At 31.9% G+C, this 27,924-nt stretch overlaps 1 protein-coding gene across 11 annotated transcripts in view; it reads right to left on the bottom strand.

Annotated features, from left to right (window-relative positions):
- Positions 1-1,944: 1,944 nt before the first annotated feature.
- LOC121371270 (pleckstrin homology domain-containing family D member 1-like) overlaps positions 1,945-27,924 on the bottom strand; it is a 75,612-nt gene continuing 49,632 nt past the window's right edge. Inside the window, exons 6-17 of one of the 11 annotated variants that reach the window (XM_041497035.1) lie at positions 26,995-27,047; positions 24,535-24,629; positions 21,595-21,688; positions 20,545-20,705; positions 19,977-20,067; positions 17,737-17,778; positions 17,297-17,447; positions 13,953-14,090; positions 12,322-12,420; positions 9,557-9,566; positions 5,577-5,594; positions 2,042-2,128 (exon numbers count right to left, since the gene is read on the bottom strand). In XM_041497035.1, coding sequence (XP_041352969.1) covers positions 12,335-12,420; positions 13,953-14,090; positions 17,297-17,447; positions 17,737-17,778; positions 19,977-20,067; positions 20,545-20,705; positions 21,595-21,688; positions 24,535-24,629; positions 26,995-27,047 — 911 coding nt within the window. In that variant the 3' untranslated portion in view covers positions 2,042-2,128; positions 5,577-5,594; positions 9,557-9,566; positions 12,322-12,334. Of the gene's footprint in view, positions 2,129-5,576; positions 5,595-6,860; positions 6,892-9,556; positions 9,567-12,321; positions 12,421-13,952; positions 14,091-17,296; positions 17,448-17,736; positions 17,779-19,976; positions 20,068-20,544; positions 20,706-21,594; positions 21,689-24,534; positions 24,630-26,994; positions 27,048-27,924 lie in introns of all 11 variants that reach the window. The other 10 variants (XM_041497038.1, XM_041497040.1, XM_041497036.1 and 7 more) reach the window with 10 other exon arrangements.

Raw genomic sequence — 27,924 nt, forward strand, 5'->3', positions numbered from 1 at the left:
GTAATTTACATCACACCGGAATACAGGTTTGCCACAATGAATGCCGGACTTCATTCACATGGGGTCAGAAATACCAATTCTTTTTTGAGTAACAAGTAGAAAATGAATTATCTGTCCACCCTCATCCTCGCATGGCTTGCAAATCTCTAAATGGCAGAGAATGGACAATCAAACTGTCATAAGGAACTAAATTGGAAGTTCTTTCTCATAACATTTATTAAATTAAAATTAATTTTACCCCTCCCACCCACCGAAATCAAATCCCCATGGCAAACTTTAAAAAAAAAATGATTTCATGCACTCTCATTATCAAATCTTTAGCATGCATTTGATTGGCTAAACAGGCTAATACCATGTTGATACATTCATCCACAATTTGACAAAACCCCACATATCACTCTTTTGAAAAGGCCAGTTTTTTTTCATTTAATATATTTATACCACAAATATCACCAAGTGCTGGATAAGAAAATTTAATGTTTGTCGAGCTATTACATACATTATAGAAATATACTTATTTATGTAATTCATTTTTAAAGGATTACCTTTGGAAGCAATAAAATGGAATGTGCTAACATATGTACACAATGCACTTTGTATTCTAGCATACACAGTAGGGCCATGCTCTTATAGTCTGGTGTGTATTCAAAAACCCTTTTCATTTTTCCATTCTGGTTGTTCATATTTACTAAGACATACAAGATCTTATGAGATAGCCAAGCAGCATGCAATATAATGAAAAGTACTTGGTCCAGTCAACTAAGGCAAACAATTCAACCCTAAAACTGCTGATGGACAATTGAGTGGTTGCAATTCTAAGGTCAGAGTTATGATAGTATTGGAAGAGCGAGATTCCAGTGTACATATATAATTCCAACATTTAAATCTCTACAGGTGTGTATTTTAAAACTGATTCCATTCAGCATGTAAACTTCAGCTTTTCGTTTTGTTTTGTTTAACGATATCACTAGACCACAATGACTTATCAAACATTTGGTAATTTTGACATAGTCTTAGAGAGGAAACCCACCACATATTTTCATCAGTAGCAAGGGATCTTTTATATGCACCATCCCACAGACAGGATAGCACATACCATGGCCTTTGATATACCAGTCGTGGTGCACTGGCTGGAATGAGAAGTAGCCCAATGGGCCCACCGACAGGGATCAATCCGAGACCGACCGCGCATCAAGTGAGCACTTTACCACTGGGCTACGTCCCATTCCAAGTTCAGCTTTTAGAACCAGTTTTGATTCTCTCTTGCCTACTAATATTTAAAACATAAAAATCTGCTTACTAGTGTTACAATCTGAAAAGCAGTCTTCTGATGAATACAGTAAAAAAGAAGATACCTCCATATAAACCTATTAACTAATTCTTACATTTCTAATGATAAAGAAAACAAAGATAACTATTAGTACATGTACATTGTGTAAAAAGAAAACCCAAGTATATAATGGTTAATGATTCTACAATTATTTGTAACAAATGTCAGTGAGCATACATTATGCCTGAAACTGCATCAGTTTTTTCCTATCGACACCATGTAAGAGTGAAGAGTGAAGAGATGCATCATATTGTAGCAGGATTAATAATTTTAAAATAATTATTAACTTTTTCAAAAATTGTTTTAAAATGCAGAACAATTTATTATACTTTCTAATTTTCACAGTCGATGATATTTAAACACTGAAATATTTTACAGTGTTGGACATGCATTAAATAATCCAAATATTGTACAGGTTAAAACTCATTAAATCTGCATCATAACATGCTTAGATGTCATTAAACAACACAAACTTTACTTTTATAACATGCATTAACCATAAAACAGTTCATTCAATGCGAATACATTTATAACGAGACAATTTAACAACAGTTTTATAGGTATGAAAGTTGAATAATGTATGAATGACAGTAAATAACAAAATTACTTATATGTGATCACTATAAATGTAATTTTATTTCTATCAAAACTGTTCAACAAATGTAAAGTTTTCTGCTTCCTCTGAAGAAAGTAGTTTGTCTCTGGTCTGTTTATCCACACAGGTAGTAGCCCGCCTTATAGGTGACAGAGGTTTCTTGCCAACATTACAACCTTGTGCCATGGACTTAGGGCGAACAGCTGAAAAACAAAAACATTTTTAAAATTATATTTAGCATATGAAATTAGTAATGCCAATAACAATCCATAGATTTACGTTCTGGATGCTATAACAAAACAATTAAGGAAAGAAAGAAGCTTTTAATCATAGTAATTATCAATCTGTAGATTAATATTTTGGATATTATACATGTAATATAAAAATTTGTAACAGAAAAACAGATACATGTAAGCTAGTTTCCATGACTTTACTACTGGGATTTGTAACATGAATGACAACCATTCTAATTACTATGTCTATTAAAAATACAATATTTACATATTTTCTTTCTTTTTGGTGAGATCTATGGGTCACATTGTATAATGCCATTATGTAAAATATAAAAGAGTATTGAATCTTCAAAATAATACAGTGGGTTTTTTTTTTCATTCTTTACCTTCTAACACTGCTAAAAAAAAAAAAATGTGAATATACTGCATATACCATGTTACTATATTACTATTAATGGCCTTCTTTACACACGTTTTACACTTTTTAATTTTGCACATTTCCTCAATTTGACAGACGCTAGTTTTTAAACATTAAGACATATTTTTTACTATTAGAGCCATTTATGATCTATGAAATCAAATATTACTTATATTTCATTGTTTAGGTTAACCATTTCCATAAATATTTATACAATGCAGTAAAATGGATTAATTAATTAAGATTTGATTATTTTCAAATTAGTATTGATACAGTGAACACATTATTACATGTACAATATTATGTACTTTTTTCTACATATTTGTGAGTTACAGCAAACATGCTTTGAGTATTATTTATATGTGTTTCTTGTTTACATCCGGCAAATGTTAAACATGCTTATACAAAAAAATAAAAAGTAAAAATTAAAACATAAAAAATATAAAACATTTGAATAAACTCATTTTAAGGTTAAAATAACATATTTTCATTATTATTAAACTATAAAAAGATGTTCTGTAAAAATACATGCATTTGTTTTTAAATTATAATGTTCATTTATTTTAATGTATGAGTAATTATAATTCTAGTTTAATATTATAGTTGACATGAAATTACAATATAATTATAATTTTTTTCACAATTATAAATATAATAATTTTAAAGTTAACTGATGACAATAGAGTAAAGTAAACATATACTTTGCACCACAAAATGTATTTTAACTATTCTAGTATTACTAATAGTAGCATACACATGCACACTGCAAAGAGTCCTTTATTACTTCATTTAGTATTATTAACAATAAATTTATGAATGTGTCAGTATGTTGTATTTTGAGACAAGCAGAAATTAGGGCAATTGATATTTTAATTTAAATATTTTATTTTAAAGTATTAGGAATTAAAATTATAGTTCATTCAAATAAAGCATTTGACTAATTCAGTGATTCCGGTGTAATATATGGTATGGAAGAGGACCACCAGGGACTTGCTAGAATCTTTTGTTTGGGGGGCACACGCAACTGAGTAGTTAATGGTCAAAAACTCCTTAAACAATTAAGAAGAGAATTTACTTTAAGTTTTTATAATGTTTTCCCCTTTGCCCTCCCCCCCCCCACCCCCCACTAGCTATGGCCCTGACCACTGGCAAAACCAAATGAGTACACACATTACAGGTTATGATACATGTATGTGTACAAGGAAGAAGCTGAGTTGACAGAGGGTAGAAATGCCATTTACATGTAGGACACAGACTTAAAGAGAAAAGAAATGAATCTTTAAAGTGACAGATCCTAGTTTTTAAACACTAAGACATATTTTTCACTATTAAAGCCGTTTTTGATACCTGAAATCATACATTATGTACGGTAGATTTTGGTTAGATTATTCATTTCTGTACATGGGAAGTGTTTTTGGTCATCCTGGTGTTTTTAATATCACAAATGCATTTTTTGTATTTTTAAAAACACATGTGCATCTTGGGAAATAAGTGTTACGGAGTCGAGTTCTTGTCTATTTTTAAGGGTAAATCACTGTCAGCATCACAGACTCTTGTTTCACTCTGTTTTAAATTTATTCAAGTGTGTTACAGGTTTGAATATCAATTAAAGTTTATGTCCATTTTCATGAGTTGAAACTAGGGTCTGCATCTTTAATTACACCTCAGCACAATTTAAACTATGGCTATTCGTGTTTAAATATGGCTAATATTGTTATGTGGTCTACAGAAGATAGTTAAAGAGGAAATCCACTGTCACTACAAAGGCTACTCCAGAGATATTTGAGAAGCATTTTCTATATGATTGGACATACTACAGTCTTTGAGATACTAGTTGTGGGTCACTAGTTTAAAGAAATACGTTGACAGGTTCACTGATGGTGATATTTCATACAACCTGAACACCTAACATCTCAGGAGAACAATCTATCACCAAGCCAGTGTTCAACCACTAGTTGTAGTTAAAACTAAATGCAGTGTAAATTCAAGTGTAAATCAAGTACCAGACGTGTTGCAAATGCATTGTATCAAAATTCAAATATAGAATATTCTGTTTCATCCATCAACTACAACAAGCTCTGCATGCAAAAATAACTATATTCTATACTTAAAAATAACAAAAAACACAATTCTGCTTGCTTAAAAGCATCAGATAAAAACAACTTGAAAGTTGAAAATCTCCATAAAAGGTATTATTGGAAAACTTCAGAAAGAACTATGAGTTGCTCACATAAATCAAATAAAATCAATTCACCCAGTCATCTCAGTAAGTCTCCATTATATCCAAAAACCTTATCAAAAGGTGTCAAAACCAAGCTTACCAAAATCTCAATGAACCTAATTCACAAAACCTCCAAAAATATATTCTAAAAATCAAGCTTATTTCTAAATTACATACCTGAACAAACATGCATTAAAATAATACAATATAACATGCACAATATTGGAGTAAACCAGAAAATATAAAAACCAACAACAGAAAAGAAATCAAATCAAAATCGAACAGAACAGGCATGTACTGGACTTTCTAAATGTTTTCTGTCAGTTTATTTACTAAAATTACATAATTATACATGCAGGGCTGCACAGACTGCACAAACAATAATTCCATTAATGTGTGGTTCATGCCAAACTGTGCCTGCATAACATTTCATGCAAAATTTTAAAATACTGAACAACATTTTGCTAATCTGTACTCATTCCAGTAAGTTTCTTTTGTTTTTACCAGTAATTTAAATGGAATTTTACATTAATAAATTATGTAGTGTTTTATATGTGTATATTATTTTGAAAATGGGTTACCAGGTATACAAAGAAAAAGGATTACACAAAAATAGTTTGCATAACCCATTTAATTAATTGTATTGTTTCATGCAAGTCAAATAGGAAAACAGTAATCTAATTTAAATATTTTGTTTATTATATCAGAAATATGGTCGGAATAGACTGTGCCAGTAATGCCTATTCTGTACATGTCCAGCATGCAGAGCTGTACTATACCTGTACGAGTTGAAAAGCCTGAGAAAAGTGAAACACCAGTCAATACTTTGGTTAATAATTAACTATATATGAACAAATATAATACATATACCATGTCATAAGTCAAAGCCCATAGAACTTTTTAATTTTCAATAGTAAATTAACATTACAAAATGATGGTCTATAAAATGTTATAACTTTTAATGACATTAAATCCTTAGATATCATTAAAAAACAAAACATTTTATTAATTTATGTCTTGTAGCAAAATCCGCTCTATTTCAAATTTAAAACATATTATAAAGTAATGTACATAGTAAAGATATACAGTCATCAGGTTACAATAACCAATAAAATAATTTTTACAAGTTACAAACTGAAACAAAGAAGTAGTTTTGTTTGACTATAAAGGAAGGTTCTAAACTCACTAATGACATGGCAAAGTATAGTAAGTTTTAAGACAGTGACAAAACTACAGCTGAGAAATCCTGTAACTAACTACATTTGTACATGTACCCCTGTAAATACTGTTTTCATAAAACTATCTGAAAACTGAAAATATTTATTACACACAAATAAATATAAATTTATTTGCAATCATGTGTAACATGTATATCGGTAATCATGTGTGACATATTAATAATAAAAAAACTATGTTACCCAGGTGTTGGCCATAGGTATAACTGCACGGATACTACTAGCATAACAATTAAGACTAAAATAAACAAAATACCAGTAATCTTTCCAAACCTGCCAGTATTTAAAGAAAAAAAACCCTTTCTGGAAAAATCTATATTACTGTATATATTGGCATAAAAAAAAGAAGGTAATAAGCATCTTCGCATTCATGCATCAATTAAAAAATCCTGCAACTGAACTAAAAAAAAAATGTATTTAAATATATTTTTTATTATATCAAATGGTGATATATACCTCATAATATAAAATAAGGTTCATGAAATGTAAGCTACATTTATACAATTATGTATTATACTACTTGTATTATATTTTTATAACACATTTCCCAAATTATTTTACATATTAAATATAAAAATAATAAATTTAACAAAAACAAAACATTTGTTACTGATTTAGCAAAACTTTGATTGCATGAAACTAAATAATACATAATATAATTATTTTAACAAAAATATATTCTTAAAGTTAATATTTAAAAATTCTGTTCTCAGTTGTAGTGTAGTCAGTATCAAATAACAATAAACAAAGGGAATGCCTTCATCAAGTGATATAAAAATGTGATGTATGATGGCACATGCAGTAATCTCAACAAAGTGGTATGCATACCTCTGGGGCTGTTGGTAGACAAGCTGAAATACTACCATTTATAGGAAAATGTCAAAAAATGCTAATCAGGGATCCAGCAGATGATAGAGGAAAACAAAATTAATCAATGAAAATATTACTGGTAAAAGATTTTAAATATATATATATATATAAATTAAACATTTGAGATATGTAACCAAATCCAAATATTTTTTTTTAGAAAAAAAAGTATTATGATTAAAGGTTAAGTTTAAAATAAAATTGTTAACTATGGGCTATACATTGTGAAGTAAAACGTGTTATAAATATCTTATCCATGTTAATACTCTATTGAGATTAACATAGTAATTATAAAATATTTCACTCTAATACCGACTATACAGTATATGCTGCATAGCCTGAAAAAGTACTGAGCACCAGCCTCAGTAGTGTAATGGTTAAGGCTGGTGGATATTCGGTTCACTTCCTGGTACCAGCTGCCACCCAGAGAGAGTTTTATCTGCTCAGCATTGGGTTGTGTGGGGTGTAAGAGCACCACACCAAGTTATCTCTCACTAACCACTAATTCACATTCCTGGACAAATGGCCTAGATAGCCACGGTGTGTGCCAAGGACAGCGTAATTGAACCTGAAGTGGATATCAGCACGAAAATATGTTAAACTGCAGTACCAAGTGCACTCCTTCTCCACTGACAGACAAACATTAATTAAAAATAGTACAAAGTTGATTTAATAATAAAATATTGAAATTAAATATCAGTCATAAAATACCAATAAGTTTACTAGTAAGTCAAATACATTTTAATTATAATTTATATACTGGTATAAACATTGGTACATAATTATATTACCAATTATTTTACTCACTACAGCAATAAATGTCTTCATTCATTCATATATTTACTTTTGTTTGATACCAACAGCTGATGAATTGTTGATGCTGGGGCGTCATAAAACATTCATTCTATATAACCTTACACAACATCAAACCAATAAACAGGCAGATATTTATTAGCTATAGGGTGTATACTACCAAATCAAATCCCACAGACGACAATAGTAACATACATGTATGTGGCTAAAACTCGTACCTGCAGCGTATCAATCGACAAAACGCCACAGATATAAATACTACCACCCCTCACACTTAAAGTGAATCCGAAAAAATTGGGGGTCAAGCTGCTCGTTTCTGAGATAACGGGTAGCGTCTATGACTACCCTAGTTTTGCACAAAATTTAAGTACTTTTTTTTTTACAGGTGCCCCATACATGCTGATTTTCATAATGAATCATCAAAACCATTGCCAGCCACCAATATTCCTTACTATATTTTATTTATAGCCTACTGTAGTTGGTGGTTTTAATAGCTGTGATATCTGGAATTATCATGCAGCTTTCACACATTTATTTTTGATTAATTACTGACAAAAAGCTATTTTTAAATGACAAAATTATCCGAACATCTATTTTCTTGCATTATTTTCTAATCCAGATGAATACAATATGTATATTGGATGTATTCCTACAATCTGTAAGCCAGCATTTTATTTAGCTAGTAACATTAGGTAATACAGCTTTAACAATAAAATAAATCCAAGGCAGTGAATCAGAAACAATTGGGGGTCAAGCTGCTCGTTTCTGAGATAACGGGTAACGTCTATGACTACCCTGGTTCCGCACAAAATTCGAGTACTTTTTCTTAAAGGTACCCCATACAAGGCTACTTGACACATTGGCACTAGATGAAATAAAATTGCATATATTTTTTTACCCAGATGAAACTATAATTTTTACAACCAACACACTCACATTTATAACCAATCACAGGACTTGTGGTTTTCACTTCTCTATCAAATGTTCAGTGCACCTCGAACTATGACCCAGCCGGAAGTTATTTAGTTTAATACTACCTATATACATTTTTGTATATGTGTACATTTGTATACTACCCTATGTTCACAGCATTAAAACATCAATTAATAATTAAATTAAAACAAAATATGAAGTTGGTATTCAATGTCTATATTTTATGTTTTGAATGAATGTTTTGGATGAATGTTTAACTATACATAGTGTCAAATGTATACATACTGAAGGAAGGAAATGTTTTATTTAACGACACACTCAAAACATTTTATTTATGGTTATATAGTGTCAGGTATATATTGAAGTAACTTTAACATTTACTATAATGACCATAAAGTAAATCAATATAAAGGTGCAAGTACAGAATGTATCAATTCCAAACAAAAGCAACAAAAATTATTTTTGAAAGCGGAACTAACATATATGTGATATTATTACAAGCACAGACTTCTGTGTGTTCCATGCAGATAATCAAAAAATAAATAAAGATGATGGAAAAACATTTTTAAAAATTAATGATCATAATAAAATTTTACATACAGTAGTTTTATAATGATAATCATTGAGACAATAATATTGATTGTTGCATGTAAGTGTAAGTAAAAAAAATATAAAAAGTTAATAAATATATTATTCATTACTTAACTGACATCTTTCACTCTTGAAATAACTATGCACTATGTAAAAAAAAAAAAAAATTGCTGGTTTAATTACATTTACACCCTCCCCAATCCCCCACACCTATCCAAAAACAACACAAAACAAAAACTATAATTAAAAAACATGAAGTACTGTACTTTAAACAACACCAATTACAATGTAAAATATGTTTATAATAAACACCAACTTACATATTTTCATCTGAAAACAGCAGGAATAAATATAAAAATGCATCATATTATACAACTGAAATAAGGTGATATCTTTGTTATACACCAATCTATTAAAGGTAGGTCACATATCCTTTTAGATTTTAGGGAATTTTCCTCCCCTCCACTCCCCCACCAATATTTCAAGGAGGAAAATGATTGGGGAATAACTACTAGGAAGAATTGCCGTGGGGTAAAATGGTGTGGTATTTAGTTGTTTTTCAATGGAGGTGTCACAAGACATTGTACAATTGTGCAATGTGGTACCATCGTTTTGGTACACACACAAATATTAAATACCTTTCCTTAATTTCACTTTAGGTCCATTTTTAGCAAATGGTATAATATTAAAAAAAATAGTCTATAGCTTTTTAAACACAACCATATAATCATTACAAACCAAAAAAAAATCAATAGCAATTTTACACAAAAAAATGTCCAGAGTTCTAAAAATGGAAGTATCTACTGGTACATGCAAATGAGTTTATTATTATTATTATTGTAGGAATGTGTAAAGTGACTTCATTGAAGTTAGGAACTCATGTGAATGATGCGATGCAGCTTTTTAGGTAATCTTCATCCTCTGTCAAAATATTTATCTGTTCCACATTGATCAGACAAGGACGCTTAGTATATTTTAATTTTTCATAACTGTAGAGAAATGCTAAAAAGATCAAAGCTAATAACCATACAAGCAGGTAAATATGACATGTACAAAATATTACAGTAACTGTGTGCGATACCAAAACATTGATGCCACAATGTCCTGCCGTCAACCTTAAAGTTGTAAGGGCATGTTTTTGCAACTGCCTTCCCATGCTACTTTCTGTCTCGTTGTTTTCACTGACTGTCTCAATATTTTTCGCATCACAATCTACAATTATCTATCATCACTAAAAACTGCATTCCTCAACTTTTCTTATTTATTCTGTCAATTGTTAAAAATTATACTAGCACTAGCAGTAATGACAGACAAATGTTAATAATGGCAAGTACATAAACCAGAGAATTGTGGGACATTATTTACTTTGCACCAACCCCTGAATATTGATGTGGAGCTTGTTTCTCTACGGTACTTTTTGTCGTGGATTAAATTCAAATGTTTTTTCACTGTAGACATTTTCCTAATTGCAGGAGTTGTTGGCCAACTGTATTTAACCAAGAGTTAGTAAAAACTAACCCTGGGTTAGTGAAAACTAATTCTGAGTTGGCTAACCCAGAGTTAAAAATGTGTTTCTGCAACTGTTTTTTAACCAGTGATAAGCTAACACTGTGTTATGGAATTTAGTGTTAATCAATTAGATAAGTTAACCCAGACTTCAAACAGCCAGGCCCAGATGCTGAGCAATAACATAAACTAACCTATTTGACTAAAGTCAGCCCAGATAATAAACTACAATTGTAGATTTTTTTTAAATATCATGAAAGAATGATAAAAACTCACATTTCAACAAGCATTTTGAGAGTACTGCTAAAGCAAAATATACACCAACAAATTTTCACATCTCCTAAATCAAGGGCCATAACTCATTAATAAATGGGAAAATTATTATGAAAGTCAAACTTGATATGTAACTTTAAATAATAAATCCATACACAAAAATGTCAGTTCAATATCTTGAGGCATTGTGAAAAAACCCACATCAGGAAAACTATATGTGGGACAGATGGACAAACACATACAGTCAGTCAGACAAATGGACTGATAGTGGACACACAACATTAAACTAATTAGAATGACTATGAGTATGTCAACGTTAAGACAAATTATCTGCTGTAGCCTGACACTCTTCAAATTACCAAGTTCTCTTAAGTCTTCATTCGAAATTTCCTCTCTTTATTGTCTGTTTTTTTCCCTCAATACACGTGTCTATAAGAAAGAATTCTTATATACCCTTAAAGACAGACTCACTACTAAAATTGAGGGTCGGGCTACAGCAAACAAAACTTTTATAAAGGCAGGTTCTATGCAGATTGTCCCTATGTGCTGAGTTAAAGAAATTAGCCTATTAATATCACAGACTATGATAATAACAAACAAAAAACCCAAGTTAAAAAAATAACATGAAATGAAATTGTTTTAATGCTATTAATATCTTTCTTTAAAAAAACAAACAATACCTACTTTTGGTGGGGGTTTTTATTTTTATTTATAGGTTACAAACCTACATTTCTTCTGTATGTATTATTTAATCCAACATAATAAAATTATACTATTATCTAATTCTGTATTATAATTTACATTCAGTCACCTACATTGTATATAACTATTATATTATACTATTACAGTCCTGTACAGTCAAGGATCTGTCACATTTGATATTAATTAACAAGCAGTTTTTGATATCCAAATCTTTTGAATCAGAAAAACAACAATAATTAAGCAGATAAAATAACTTCCAATATTAATAGATGAAACAAAGAAATTCAAAATAAACAAATAATAAAATATTTTTAAACATTAAAAGACTTATATATTATTATTGTTAATAATTTGACTTCAAGTGCAATAATACTTTAGCAGTGTGAAAAACTCCCAATAATTCAGTAGTATCACAATTATTTTCTAATAATTATTACCGGTATGCTTCCTTTATAAATACCAAGCAAACCCCCAAAGATCTAAAGAGGGTTTTTGTTGTTTATTGTTAACAGTATGATCTAAATGTTAAGAGCAAATTGGAAATAGTGGAATTTAGGAAGCACAAGAACACAGATAAATATTGTAACAGCAAACTGCAAATTACCCTGATTTAGCTCCTAGAACATACAAGTATTGAGAAGCATGGAATCCAGCTGATCACCAACATTGAGACCCCTTGATACATTGCCTGAGAGAGATAAATCTATAGCAAGAAAAAACCTTTCATCAGTCTTCCAAAACAACGTAACAAAACATGGCCAAACTACAGTCATAAATCAAAAAGTATTTAATAAATACAAAAGGGAACTTAAAAGTGTTGGAAATTAAGAATACAAATAATATAAAAGTAACAAAAGGAGATTAATTCTTATCTCTATTACAAACTACAGTCAAACCTGTCCTAGTGGCAACCTGTACTCAGCGGTCACCACCTTAAGTGGCCACTTTTTTCACTTCCAAACGATTTATAATGTAAATGCATCTGTAATAAGCGGTCACCTGTCTAACGCGGCCACCTAAATCGGATCCCAAATCGCTAAAATACCTGTATTAAGTGGCCACAGTAAAGTTTTACTATTATATAAAGAGATATTTTAACAACAGTGATAAGGTGCAGCAAATAACTGGTCTTCACACCTTCAGGAAGACTAGTACCCATTCAGTGCCAACATCTCTACTGTGTATCAATTAAGAAAGTATGACTCTGGAATGCATCCAATTGCCTCTGGGAGGCTACACTTGACAGTTGTAGATTCACCTACTATGACAATACACCACATGAAGTAGGAATTAAGTAATTAAATGGAAAAAGAAAACAAACGGTAATTTTAATACATTCCATTTGCATTATTTCTGTGAAGCACACATCCATTGACTAGCCAGAAACAACAACAAATGTTTTTAAAGACTATATATGTAGTAACCTGTACTCAACGGACACCTGTCTTAAGCGGCCACTTTTATCTACTCCCTTGTGTGACTGCTTAAGACAGGTTTGACTGTATTTGTTACCATCTGACATCAAATGCACTATATTTTTGGGGTGGGGGAACAATTCTTCAGTATAAACAAGCATTTTGAGAGTACTGCTAAAGCAATACATGTCCCCTACGGGACACAATAAATTTCCATATCTACTAAGTTCAAAGGCCCTAACTCTGTGAAAAATGTATAAAACACCATGAAAGTTAAAACTTGATCTGTAACAGTACATGATAAAGTTACATACAAAATTTCATCTCAATAGCTTCAGACATTGCAAAAATACAAAAAGTTCGGTTTACAAATTTTCTAAGTTCAAGGGCCATAACTTAGTCAAAAATGGGTACATGTCCATGAAAGTCAAACGTGATATGTAAAAGTACATGATAAACCTATATAGAAATATCTCAATGCATTGTGAAAAAAACATCGAGAAAACTGTAAGTGGGACAGATAGACAGACAGACAGACTTTTGTTTTACATAGAACCTCCTTTAATTAATAGGAATATATAATCTATGGCAATTAATTACAGGTTTAATGCTAACAATAAGTTAATGGGATCGGTTGTCTTGATGCAACATGCAAGTCTTGTCTACATTTTAAAAATATATTAACAACTAAATAGTTCATAAGCTGGACACTATAAAGCTTAACGATTTTATCTGACCTAATTCGGAATTTATAGCCAGCATAAATAGTACATCTAAGACGACAAAATATGTATTAAATATAGCATGTTTTAATACTCACTGCTTGATCTCTTTCGGTTGATGTATTTCATCGTCTTGGCCCTGCGTGCCAGTGTCTTCCGGGCATAGACAGCATTTCTCATAATAATGGGTTTCTCCGAAGCTTGTCTCGACTCTTCAGCCAAATTTTCAAAGAATTCTATTTAAATAAAAATAGAAATTTCAAGTTTTTTCCTGTATAATACAACATTTGTGTCCAAATCCATTTTCTACTTTTTGTTTTCATCTTGCCCAGTAATAATTGTATTAGATGACTACTCTTTAGCGGCAAACAGACTTTACACACGTTCCAATACAAAGAAGAATATGTACTATACTAGTCATAGTAACAGGAAAAAGACTATTTCACATTTTATAAAAAGCTCACCTTTTAGTTTCTTGACAAATCCTCTTTATCCTCAAAATTACATTACCATAATAAAAGCCAGCTCACCTCAACAATAAATCATACACAATAAATGCCAGCTCAATTTTTAGTTTTTTGTGGGGGTTTTTACATTAATCATCTCTAAATCAGATTATACATAATAAAAGCCAACAACATTATATAATAAACAATGAAAGCTTGCTCATCTGTAAGTGATGACATTAACCATAACCTCCTCTTTGACCTGTAAATCCATTATACATATAGAAATCCAGCTCACCTTGGAGTTTCTAGACATTAACAACCATCTCCTCTTTGACCTGCACATTACATTATACACTATGATACCTTTTAGTTTCTTGACATTAATGACCATCTCCTCTTTGACCATTATATACACTGAAAGGCAGCTCACCTTTGAGTTTCTTGACATTAACGTCCTTCTCTTTGACCTGCACATCACATTATACATAATTAAATCCAGCTCAACTCGAGTTTCTTGACATTAACAATCATCTCCTCTTTGACCTACACATCACATTAAGCACATTAGCAGCCAGCTCAACTCAAGTTTCTTGACATTAACGATCATCTCCTCTTTGACCTACACATCACATTAAACACATTAGCAGCCAGCTCAACTCAGTTTCTTGACATTAACAACCATCTCTTTGACCTACACATCATATTAAACACATTAGAAGCCAGCTCACCTTTGAGTTTCTTGACATTAACGTCCATCTCTTTGACCTGCACATCACATTATACATAATTAAATCCAGCTCAACTTGAGTTTCTTGACATTAACAATCATCTCCTCTTTGACCTACACATCACATTAAGCACATTAGCAGCCAGCTCAACTAAGTTCTTGACATTAACAACCATCTCCTCTTTGACCTACACATCATATTAAACACATTAGAAGCCAGCTCACCTTTGAGTTTCTTGACATTAACGTCCATCTCTTTGACCTGCACATCACATTATACATAATTAAATCCAGCTCAACTTGAGTTTCTTGACATTAACAATCATCTCCTCTTTGACCTACACATAACATTAAGCACATTAGCAGCCAGCTCAACTAAGTTCTTGACATTAATAACCATCTCCTCTTTGACCTACACATCACATTAAACACATTAGAAGCCAGCTCACCTTTAAGTTTCCTGACATTAAAGGTAGGGTCAACTCAAACAAGAGCCTTATGTGTTGGAAAGATACATACCCGGACCACCAACACATACTGACACTTTAGCAAATGAAAAATGCGTAATTTTAGAGTTAATAAAAAACCATGATTATTCCTGCTAACTGGGGGCAGCCATTTTGTTTAGTTTTTGTGACGTCCGGTGGGATAGCTTGGGGCGAAGTGACGTCAGCTCCTGACCAACTCCTGTATGCACAGTGTAAACAAAAGCAGTAATTTTCGACAAGGCGCTTCTCTTTGATCAACCTGACTTGTAAAACAGCATAAATGATGTAATATTATAATAAACTATTTAACTAAATATATTTCAAGTTGTATTAACGGAACAAAATGGGGTTATAGTATTTTTCTCTGTTAAATAATCCAACGGTAAAATGTACAAAATTAGGCCTATTGATATGCTAAGTTGGAGCAAAAATGACAACCCACGATACCCAAGTGATAATTTTCTTTTCTTTGGGAGTACGTAATTGGTCAGTTCTGTGGTTTTAGATGCAAAAGTCTACTTAATCAATAGTTTTACAGAACTATTTACAGTAATAAACCATGTCCATTACATTTTTAGGGGCGACAAGCAATATTCCACAATACCGGTATGTATTTTTGTGTCTAGACAGCGTCAATTAATTGGCTCGTCTGGTTGCCAATCAAATACACACCTGCCAATCAGGAATCACAGGTAGAAGAAACTAACAGCATAGACCAATTAACTAAGAAAACACTCCGTATATCATTTCAGTACGTAGGATAATGCATGGGCAAAACATTGTTAATTGTTTCGACTTGTTGTGTAGCCACTTTGACAATGGTATTTTATTTTGTATTGAAAACTAATATATATAGTGCTGGATATACTTATTGCCGGCTTACTGGGATGTGTATTATTACAGAACATTGCAATGTATGACTATTTATAATCCCGCAAAAACCAGGTAGATCGTGTTTCTCTAGTTCTAAGGCTCATGCGTTAAGTATTACATAACCACCAGCTCACCAGAGGGCGTACTCACTGAGATGGTACAAAATGGCTGCGCCCGTTATATATAATAGCCGTCACATTTAACCGTGTTATTAATTAACTATTCGATTATACGTGTTGATATTAAGCAATAATGTGCATTATATATCGTTGAATATGCATACCAGGCCAAATGCCTTAATTGTCCTCTCCTTTAACAACCATCTCCTCTTTGACCAGGAGTAGAATTTTACGCTCTTCCGCAAATAGTAAATTTTGAAACAGAATAGTAAAACAATTCTTCCAATATTCCGTCATGAAAGTGAAAATAAAGCACGGAATACCGAAAATCGCCCACGACTATTCCGCTTAGGCTTTTTCTTCAGCTACATTTTTCTGCAGAACATATCCTCGCCCTACTAAGACCTTTCTCATGCACTTACCGGTACAAAATAAACGTCTTTTTGATCGATACTAATGTTTGGAGTGAGTTCGTTTGTAATTCCAGCTAGTACGCAGTAATGCATAGACTGGTATATAAACAATTATTCGTTACGCAATGTTGTACAGGGCGACGTAGCACAGTAAAAAAAACTAGTGGTACATTAATAATTGAAGGGATAGTACATTTTTAGATGGAATAGTGTTTTTTGAAATTCACTATTCCTTTGGGATAGTGGTAAAAAAAAAAAAATCAACCCCTGATGACTATTATATACACTGAAAGGCAGCTCATTGAGTTCCTTGACATTAACGTCCATCTCTTTGACATGCACATCACACTATACACAATGAAATCTAGCTCACCTTTGAGTTTCTTGACATTAACAACCATCTCCTCTTTGACATGCACATCAAACTTGTTCTTCTCATCCTCCACCACGTTCTCTAAACGCAGTAGAGATCCTTCAGCCGCACGCAGCCTCATCTCAGCTGCTAGCCGAGCCTTTACTTCCTCCTACAACACATGGCAATAACTCTACACTTTAAAACAAAACTTAAGTGAATAAGCATTTCGAGTATAAATAATACATAAATCACACTGATGACTAAAATATCTGCCAAACAACTGAATAAATATTTCAGTTTCTTATACTTGAAAGTAATATATAATACAGCAGGTTTAAAACACAAGGTAGAATCTTCAAATACATAATTCCTGAATCAAATAATAATTTAAAAAATGCTTCTGAACTGATTCACTGTAAACTTATAGTTTAGTTGAAATTACTATTAACTGAATGTACCTTTAATTCTTGTTCTGTCATCTCCTTTTGAGCAGCAAGATCCTGTTAAGATACAAAGCAATAATTTGAGATTAAAAACAAACAAACAAAATTGGGAAAGCAAAACTACTGTTTTACCACTGTAAGCGAAAATATGTCATAACCAAATACTCACTTACTTTCTATTGACATAAAACAGATCTGTTAATCTAAACGATGCACACCATATGTTTGGATTTGCTTTGTTGGTTTGCATTTTATTCTTGATGGTGTTACTGGTTAAAAATAAAATGTGTCAAGTAATTCTTGTGACAATCCGTCAGTCGGCTTTTTCTCATCAGTATGTTACTCACAATAATTTCATGATTTACATACAAAAGCTAACATGACCATACTAATTTAAAATGTGCTGCCAAGAACCAAAATTTGTAATAATAGATTACTAATATATGTCGGCAAATTGGATATCATAATATGGTTATCCCATAAAAATACATGATCCATTCCACAAACCGAAAAACAGTTAAAAACAAACACGAAAATAATTATATAAAAAATAAACATTTAAAGCATTCTGAGTTTGCACTATTACAACTCGTTTCTGACCTTCAGAGCATATTAAATGACTAGAATTACATTTGAAATGCATTTTCTTGTTCAGAATATTAATGTTTATATTACTGTATAATACTTTATTTTCGCGTGGAATTTCGCACGAAAATAAACTTTTTATAAAGGCAGACCAAAAAAAAAAAAAAAATAGTCTCGTTCAACTATACCACATTAGTTTCCGGTGTACAAGGCTAGTAGTAACAAAGCGGTGCTCCCTCCTGTCACGGAACAAACCACAAAACACAAAAGCTGTTTAAAACTTTAAATCAAGAACACGGTTGTAAGTACATACATGATAATAAAACAATACTAACACTAAAAAGCTTTATGCTGTTTTCCTTCGCATGTGCTAGCGATCAGTTCATCGGACAGAGTCTACACGTGTTTAATCGACGGAAGTGAACATGCATTATCACAGTATATTAAAAATGTGGAAGTGAAAAAATCCAGACTGGGCTATGTTCAGATGTTTCACAATTTTATTTTTATTTTTGGCCTTGTTAGCCAATCACAAACCGTTTTGAACTAGTATTTTGACAGCAATAAATATTGTTTCAATCAAACTTAAGTTACCAAGTACTAGTAGCTTGTGCCTTCAAATTTCGTTTCGTTTGTTTTCGGTTTTTGTTTTTATAACAATTATAAGGATTAAGAAAAACTGTACGCGGTAAGCACCTTCTGACAGTTCTGTAAGCTTATTAACTTGTAAACAATAAAGTCTTGATTGGTTAAAGCAGAAAAACTATTGTTTTACGTGTATAGCACTCGTGTGTACATGTAGGATTAGTTTACAGATTAGCGTAACAACCGGCAAAACTAAGTTCCGTTTTTAAAACAAAATTATTGACATCTGTCATCTGTACTTCGTTTTTTTATTGATGGGGGTTGGGGGATTCGCCAAAATAAATGTTCGCGAATTGACCCATTTTCATTAAATCGCGAAAATTTGATCCCGCGAAAATAAAGTATTCTACAGTATACAAGGTGTGTGTCTGATTGTCTGAATATTTCTAGAAGCCGGAACTAGCTTGTACCTCCCAATAATTTTATACATTGAAAACAAAAATATATATTAGGAAGTAAAATGATGTTTTAAGTAAAATAAGGAAATATTTTGATTAATGATGCACTCAACACATTTTATTTATGATTATATGGCATCAGACATATGGTTATGGACCATACAGATATTGAAAGAGGAAACCAGCTGTCGCTACTTCATGGGCTACTCTTTTCGATTAGCAACAAGGGATCTTTTATATGTGCCATCCCACAGACATGATAGCACATACCATGGCCTTTGTTACACCAGTTGTGGAGCACTGGCTGGAACGAAAAATATGTTTTAACTAAAACAAACATTAGAGCGACCACAAACACACTAAATATACAGACACTAATATTCTAAGCAAAAAAATGAATTTAATATCTAATTTTAGTTGTTAAAAAGGTGTTCTTAGTCAAAAACAACTTAAAGGCAGAAAACTTAATACTGATTTGTTGTTTAATGTCTTTCAAAAATTGTCAACAAACATTCTTTTGTTATTTTGATGTTATGCTGAATGTTTTGTAAAGACTTTGAATGAATATTGTTACTAAAATATAATATATTTTAAGCAATAATTATATAAAGATTTATCAAATGAAACCTGAATAGTTGTCTTCAGTTCACTGGCTGTTTCAGCAAAGTTTATTTTTTCTTCTTCTAGCTGAACTGTTCGTTCTTCATTTTCCTTCAATCTACATTAAAATTAACTCAAATTGTTACAAATGTTATAAATTGATAAAAGCATAATAAATCATTTAAATCCATCACTGAGCGGCCACATACAAAACATATTCACTAAAAGACAACTGAATTGTCTCCCCTTATGTTGCAAATAAAACAACATTAATAAATATTTCAGTGAGAATTCAATCTCGGTTTTTAGTTGAAAGTTTGTGTGACTGTGAGTGTGTGTGCATGTAAAATTCAGTACAATTATGCAATTGTCAGTCGTATGTAATAAGACCAGTAAACATTAAATTTGGTTAACTGATCAAAAAGACGAGTGTACAAAACGGAACTTTCTGAAAATTTCCTCAGCATTCTATTTAAACATTTCTATAGTTATGAAAAGAATACACAGCTATTCACTTACACACATCCATTAACTGGCAAATCAGAATAAAATATATACATTGTTGTACAGCTGTATCAGACTGATGTGGTGTTACCTATTTTCAGCTTCTGATTTTGCTTCAAGGAGGGACTGTGTTTTGCTTTCAATTTCATGTAATTTGTCTGCCAGTGCTTGTTTCTCTTTAGATAATACTGAAGTTGTTTTCTCAGTGGCCTTCAGTTCTTGCATTATTGCTTTTCTGTCACTGGCAAGTGACTAAAGTAGAAAAAAAAAACAGTGTTAGTCTTCAATAATTTTAATAACCCAAATTATAAAAGTTTTAATTTAAATTAAATTCATATACTAATATAATCAATCACCCTTGTGAGGTATAGATAAGGCAATTCCAACCCAAGGGTTGGGAATTGCCATATCTATACCTCACAAAGGTGATTGATTCTTTTTCTTGCCCATTTAATTACTGTAACAAAACATTAATTTTGTAAGCTACAGTTTATTATAGAACAATTCAAAACATTTCACCTACAAACTCATTTAATCATATGTGGAAAATATAGTCCACATTATGCAACAACATAAAAATGTAACAACATAACAATAAATATAAACTTGAAACTATTAATTTTTTAAAATATTTTTAAAACAATGATACAACTTGAAACTTAGGGAATACCTAATTCATCAGAATTCTGGAAAATACAAGTTATGACATCAATTTTCGTAAACATGATATATGACGTCGGGCATATGTAAAAATCGTCTTGCTCCGGGGGGTGCTAGACAAGATTTATCTAGCACCATGCAAAAGCTGGCTTTATTCAGTCCAGTGGGCAAGAAATGTATATCCACTTTAGACATGACTGATTAAATAAACCACAACACTTGAGAGATCTAAACTCTATTCAACTAACTAATTTTAAGCATTTTGAAATGATATTAGTCCAATGTATTAATTATTAAGGTTTAGTTAAATATTGTTACACTTTCACACCCAACCCACCCACCCAACCAAAAATCTAAATGTATGGGAAGTTAAGAATTCTAAACATTTTCTCACTTAATATTGTTGTCTTAAAACTATATGACACACTTTACATTGTAACAGTTCTATTTTATGTGTAAATCATAATAATGGTCTACTAACTTCCAAAGCATTCTGCTGGTCATTCAGAGTGTCTGCTAAACGGATTCGGTCCTCATGGAGTTCAGCCATTATATCTGTGGTGTCTTCAAGCTCTCTATCAAAACAAACAGAATCAAAATTAGCAAGGTATATTTTTATATCTTAAATAATCTTATATCTTATATTAAGTACAGTAAATTACTCTTATAATGAACTGCAAGGGACCAGATACACTGGTTCGTTATAGCAGTAATTCGTTATACACATTTACGGAAGTTAGCCATTTTCATTCAGGAAGTTGGCCATTTTGGATTTTCCAATTTAAATACAATAATTGGTGGTGTTTGCAATTATAATATTTCATCTATTATCACCAATATCATTATAATTGTTTTGGATGCATTGCCATTAATGCTACTGACTGATAAGATCCAAACAAGATAAAAAAATTAATTGGTTTTCTGTATATACACTAATTTACACTGAAATTCGTCACAATTTTGACAAATTGGTTCGTTTTAACATTTAATTCGCTGTACATAGTTTGTTTTATGAAAAAAGGGACTTTACAATCAGTTCATTCTAACTGTCTATGTATTGCATTACAACATTAATGTACAGCACTTATGAAGACATTTGACAAACATATCAATATAAATGTATATATTATGGGTCTGATATGTAGGAAGGGGTAACTTATTTCATTCATTCATTCATAGCCGAAACCAGTAAATATTTTTGTGCTTATATCCAATTAAGGTTCAAGCATGCTGTCCTGGAAACACATCTCAGCTATCTGGACTGTCTGTCCACGACAGTGGATTAATGGTTAGTAAGAGAAGTCGGTAGAGTAGCCTTACAACCCATTAAGTTGTTAAACTTGCTCTGGGTGGGAGCCGGTACCAGGAGGTGAACCCAGTACCTACCAGCCTATGTCCGATGGCTTAACCACTATCCTATCGAGGCCAGTAGATTATCTTATACAGTACTTATTATGCAGAGTGCATGTTTAAAAATGTTACCTATTATGGTCATACATGTTATCAAATTTATATTAAGGTCTCACTACACAGATGTCATCTGCCATTGAAACCCATGTTAAACTGCCCAACTTCAAGCAAAGATTGCCCATAGAACGGGTTCTCGTTGGCACTAACAACATACACCATTGCGAACATACATTATATAAGCATTTAAGCATTTATTTTCACTCCAAAATTGAGAACATTTCTGTCTCAGTTTTTTGCTATATGACCGCATCTGGCTGTAGTACTGGTCCGAACAGGTGGTTCATTAACCGATTCACTCCGGCTGTCACTTGCGCTATATACCCATGTCCCAAAAGGTCGATGCACAATATTACAAAATAACATGGGCAAAATACAGCCAGAAGGCTTACCATTAAACATACATATTGTTTTAATTCTTCACCATTTCCTAGAAGTGAATATGTGAACCATACCATGTGTCACAATTAGGAACTATAGTGGACCGTGATGAATGAACTGTCACCCGGAAGTGATCTGTGTAGTGAGACCTTAAAGTCTAGTGACCAATTTTGTCAAACTTGGTTTGAAGTCAGTTTGATAATTTGGGTCATTTACACCATGAAAAGCTATACTAGAGCCGTGTAACTTATGAACTCTAACCAATACACCAAAAGATAGATGTACCATACCATCCAATAAAACTTCATATCACATTGTTACTCCTTGGTCATCCACACAATAGATGGCCATCAAACAAGTAGCCACTGTATGGTAATGTATGACCTTGTTGGTAGTTCTGATATGGGGAACATACAAAGAAGATAATTATCTAGTTAGTTCATTAAAAATATTAGTTTCCATCAATTGTTGCTATGGGCAACAATTGTTTCATAATGAAGTGTTGAAATCCTGGGTTTTTCTGTATATTTCAGCATGAAGATCCACATATTGTTAATGGCAGACACAAAATCTACTTTCATAGTAGAATACTATGTTATATATTCACAATACCATCAAAACTGTTTGTCATTATGACTGTACATTCGAAAAAAAATCATTATGCACAAAATCACAGAAATTAGGGTGAATTTGGATACTGACCATGTGACCTTGAATTTTGACCTTTTACAATGAGAAACTCATTGTTAGACACTCAGATTAATTTATTTATTACATGTAAGAACACTAGAATATACATTTTGACACACACACCCCTAAAAAAGAAAAAGAAAAGAAAAAGAAAAATAATAAAAATAAATAAAATTGACGTTTGCAATATTTACCCAAATAGGGCCCCATACACTTGACTGAAATCAACATCGATGTAATTACCTTTTATAAGGATGCTACACTAGTACATTTTCATTTTGGCTTGCTAAACTTATATATTTTGAGATAAACAGTAATTTCATGTTTTACATTATGGTCTCACTACACAGATGTCATCTGCCATTGAAACCCATGTTAAACTGCCCAACTTCAAGCGAAGATTGCCCATAGAACGGGTTCTCGTTGGCACTAACAACATTGCGAACATACATTATATAAGCATTTATTTTCACTCCAAAATTGAAAACATTTCCGTCTCAGTTTTTTGCTATATGACCGCATCTGGCTGTAGTACCGGTCCGAACAGGTGGTTCATTAACCGATTCACTCCGGCTGTCACTTGCGCTATATACCCATGTCCCAAAAGGTCGATGCACAATATTACAAAATAACATGGGCAAAATACAGCCAGAAGGCTTACCATTAAACATACATATTGTTTTAATTCTTCACCATTTCCTAGAAGTGAATATGTGAACCATAACAAGTGTCACAATTAGGAACTATAGTGGACCGTGATGAATGAACTGTCACCCGGAAGTGATCTGTGTAGTGAGACCTAAGATAGGATAATCAATGACAATTTCCTTACTGTAATAAACTGTATTTATTAAAAAGGTAAATCAAATTATACAGCTCTTACTCTTTTATTTTTTCGTATTCTTCTTTTAGTTCTTGAGTAAACTGCTCCATCTTTAGTTTCTCTTTCTCAAGTTCTTGGTTCAACCTTTCTAGCTCCTGAAACATAATATATAACATTTTAAAGGCAAACTCAGTGTATTCATTGTGCTTCAAAGTAAAAAGCTACATTAAGCACTAGTTTTTCTAATCAATGTAATTGTTCTGTATCATAGTTAGTGTAAATTTTAACCAACATGGAAGTTACAACAGTTGATGAATTCTGCTGGTTGTTGACTTATTTTGATGAGCCTGTTTATGACACATACATATACAGGTTCCAATACTATCAAAATATTTATAATAAGCTGTCAAATAAAGTAACAAAAGATGAAATTACTTCTTGGTACATATACATATATACCATTATCGGGCAGTAAACCATGTCAGCATCAAATACATTTTTATTTTTATCATAATTGGGTGTATGTGATATAATTATTTTGGGAACAGTCAGTAACAGAACAAGATGAGATAGGAGTTCCACATAACCTACTAGAATTGTTTTAGACAAACAATGAATAGGACAGCTATTACAAAAACATGTTTTAGGAACACCTCGTAATTGTGCACTGTGGGATAATTTCATGAACTGGTTTATCGAGTTAAAATATTGGAGGTTAAATTGACCAATACTTTTTGTTTATGTGCTGGGAAACAATGACAGGGATCACGCAAGGGCGCGACATGGGCGAAATAAACGCCCGTTCATACTAAACTTCGCCTAACTTTTCATCCATTGCGAAGTTCTAAGTCGCCTTCTTTTAAAAAAAATCAAAAAATATATATATATCAGTGATTTGGGGAGGGTTTTCAGTCAGAAATATTGGTACATTTTGCCTTCATTTTGTCCAAAGATCATGTGACCACATTTTGTAATCGGTCAGTGAACTCGTTTATTTCCGTCAAATTATATTTATTAATAATACATTGTGAAACAACACAATATTTTATTGCTCTTCTTCATTTGTTATGTACTGTTTTACAAATGCAAGGGAACTGAATAAATAAATCGCAAACAAAAATAACTTGTTAAAAATAATGTTGCCGACTTTTCAAGATTCATCGCTTTCAACCACAAAGGTTTAAAGATCATTAATATGCCTTCTTTGTTTCACTGCAAGACTCATAGGAATTTGTTAATGATAATAAACACAAATCTCCTTCTTATGGCATTCATTTATTTGATAAAGACCTTGTGTCTACAACCGAGTGGGGGAAGTGTACTATTCAAGACTGTTACACAGAGTATATTTGAAAATGGGTGTGGGGGTGGGGTGAATGTCTATGGATGAAAATACATGTATTTGTGAGCCCGAACCTGGGTTTGTTTTGTGGGGACATGCTTCCCCAAGAACATTTTGAATTTCAGGTCTTAAAATACATTTCAAGTCTTCTGAATAAAATAACACTGTAAAGTGGGTGGTGAGCCTTGACCTCTGCAGTCCCATTCTACAGCCCTTGCTATAAGCATCCTTTTTAACGCTGCTAACTCCATCAATACTGGAGGTACCCTTTTTAAATGTTGCAGCTGATCAGTAATGTAATGGAAAATGAAGCTAACCTATTTAATAATACTTAATTTTAGTTTGAGTTTTTGTTTAAAGAAAATAATTATTTTATTTTTACAGATTTATATTGTGACTTGTGTTACTTTTTAAAACAATGTTCTAATTTACTTCCTGCTGAACTATAGGTGACCTGTAGGCATAACTTTCTTAAGCCATTCAGCTATCACTAAAATTTAGGTTACACATGCACATGGTCTAACTATTGGATACACCACAGGTAAAATCAAAGGGACTGACACCAAAGCGTGTACAATTTGTTAAAGATTCTGTTTTATTACAAACTGAATAGCGATGCATACATGTACAGTCCTTCCCATCTTCCTACCAAAATGTTTTTTGTAAATATTTTCAGTTTGGTTTGACATAAAAAGAAAAGGCATTTTGTAAATAAAAACAAAAATACTATTTTTGTGTGCACTTTAGAAAACAACTGGCTGAAAAATAAATAACTTGACGTAGTAAATTCTCATTTCTCCATCACCAAAACTCACTTCTCTCTAAAGTTCCTCACTTCTCCCTAAAGTGTGTAGAGGAAGAAGTCATTTCTGACTGTTTTTTTAGCCTAGCTTTAACCCTGAATATGACCAATTATGTATATTATTGACTATTTCTGAATACCAACACAGTTCTCCGTAAGTATAATATAACAAGATTCATACATGTGCTATAGAAAAACATGCACTCACATTGCATTAACCCAACAGCCTGAAAAGCAAACTGGGTGCTATGATACCTCACTAGAGATTGTTTGTAGATGATTTTACACCATAGGTTCAGAAAGTGTGGGTAAAGGCTGTGTTATTTCACACAATAGAGAAACAAAGGCATTGCAAAAATGATTGCAAAATACCCACCTCAGTTTTCATCTTTTCTTCAGACAATGCAAACACTTCAGACTGAAGTCGATCTAGAAACAGAAATGAATAACACATCATTAAGTCTGTAATGGCACTGGAAAATGTTTACCCAGACTAAATTTCTATTTTTAGCTTCTTAGCATGACCTTGTGTCAAAAGATTGACATCCAATAGCCAATAATTAATAAATCAAATTGCTCTAGTGGTGTCATTAAATAAAATAAACTTTTTTGTGCCCCAAAAGCAGTATTTTAACATGAGGAGCTAGTGACAAAAATATGAATTTCAGAACTAGTTCTGGGTCAACAGAAAATTTCACCAAATTATCAAACACACTTCAAAAATTGCAGAAACCCATTTATTTTCTTAAAAAATATCTATTATTTCAAGAAATTATTTTGCCAAATTAAAATAACATTCGCCAATTGTTTTTTGAAATTCGCATTTGGTGAGTGCCAGAGCCCTGAATTTAATCTGATAGAATAAAATGTATATGAATAATATATATATATATATATATATATATATATATATATATATATATAGTCAAATCCACTTAATTGGATGTCGGATTATTGAATATTTCGGATATTTGAATATGTTTGTCCTGCACGGAACCATTTGCCATTATGACAATACAAAATCCAACGGTTAATTGGATGTGTTTTTTAAACGTGTTTTCGGATATTTGAATATAAAATTATCCTTGCCGAATGGCAATTGCACGTAAAACATAGGAAAGTTTGTGTTACTTGATGTGTTTTTTTTTAATTTATGATCGTACGTAATACCATACTATCGTACATGCAAAAATGAATACTTTTAATTTTATTTAATTTCATTGTTTAAAAAAAGGAAAAAGACTTACAACAAACTTGTTTTCTTGTTTCTTAAATTATTTCGGATGACTCGTTATTAATCAATACA

The sequence above is a fragment of the Gigantopelta aegis genome, chromosome 4 (assembly GCF_016097555.1).
Source record: "Gigantopelta aegis isolate Gae_Host chromosome 4, Gae_host_genome, whole genome shotgun sequence".
In the NCBI taxonomy this organism is placed as follows: domain Eukaryota; kingdom Metazoa; phylum Mollusca; class Gastropoda; order Neomphalida; family Peltospiridae; genus Gigantopelta; species Gigantopelta aegis.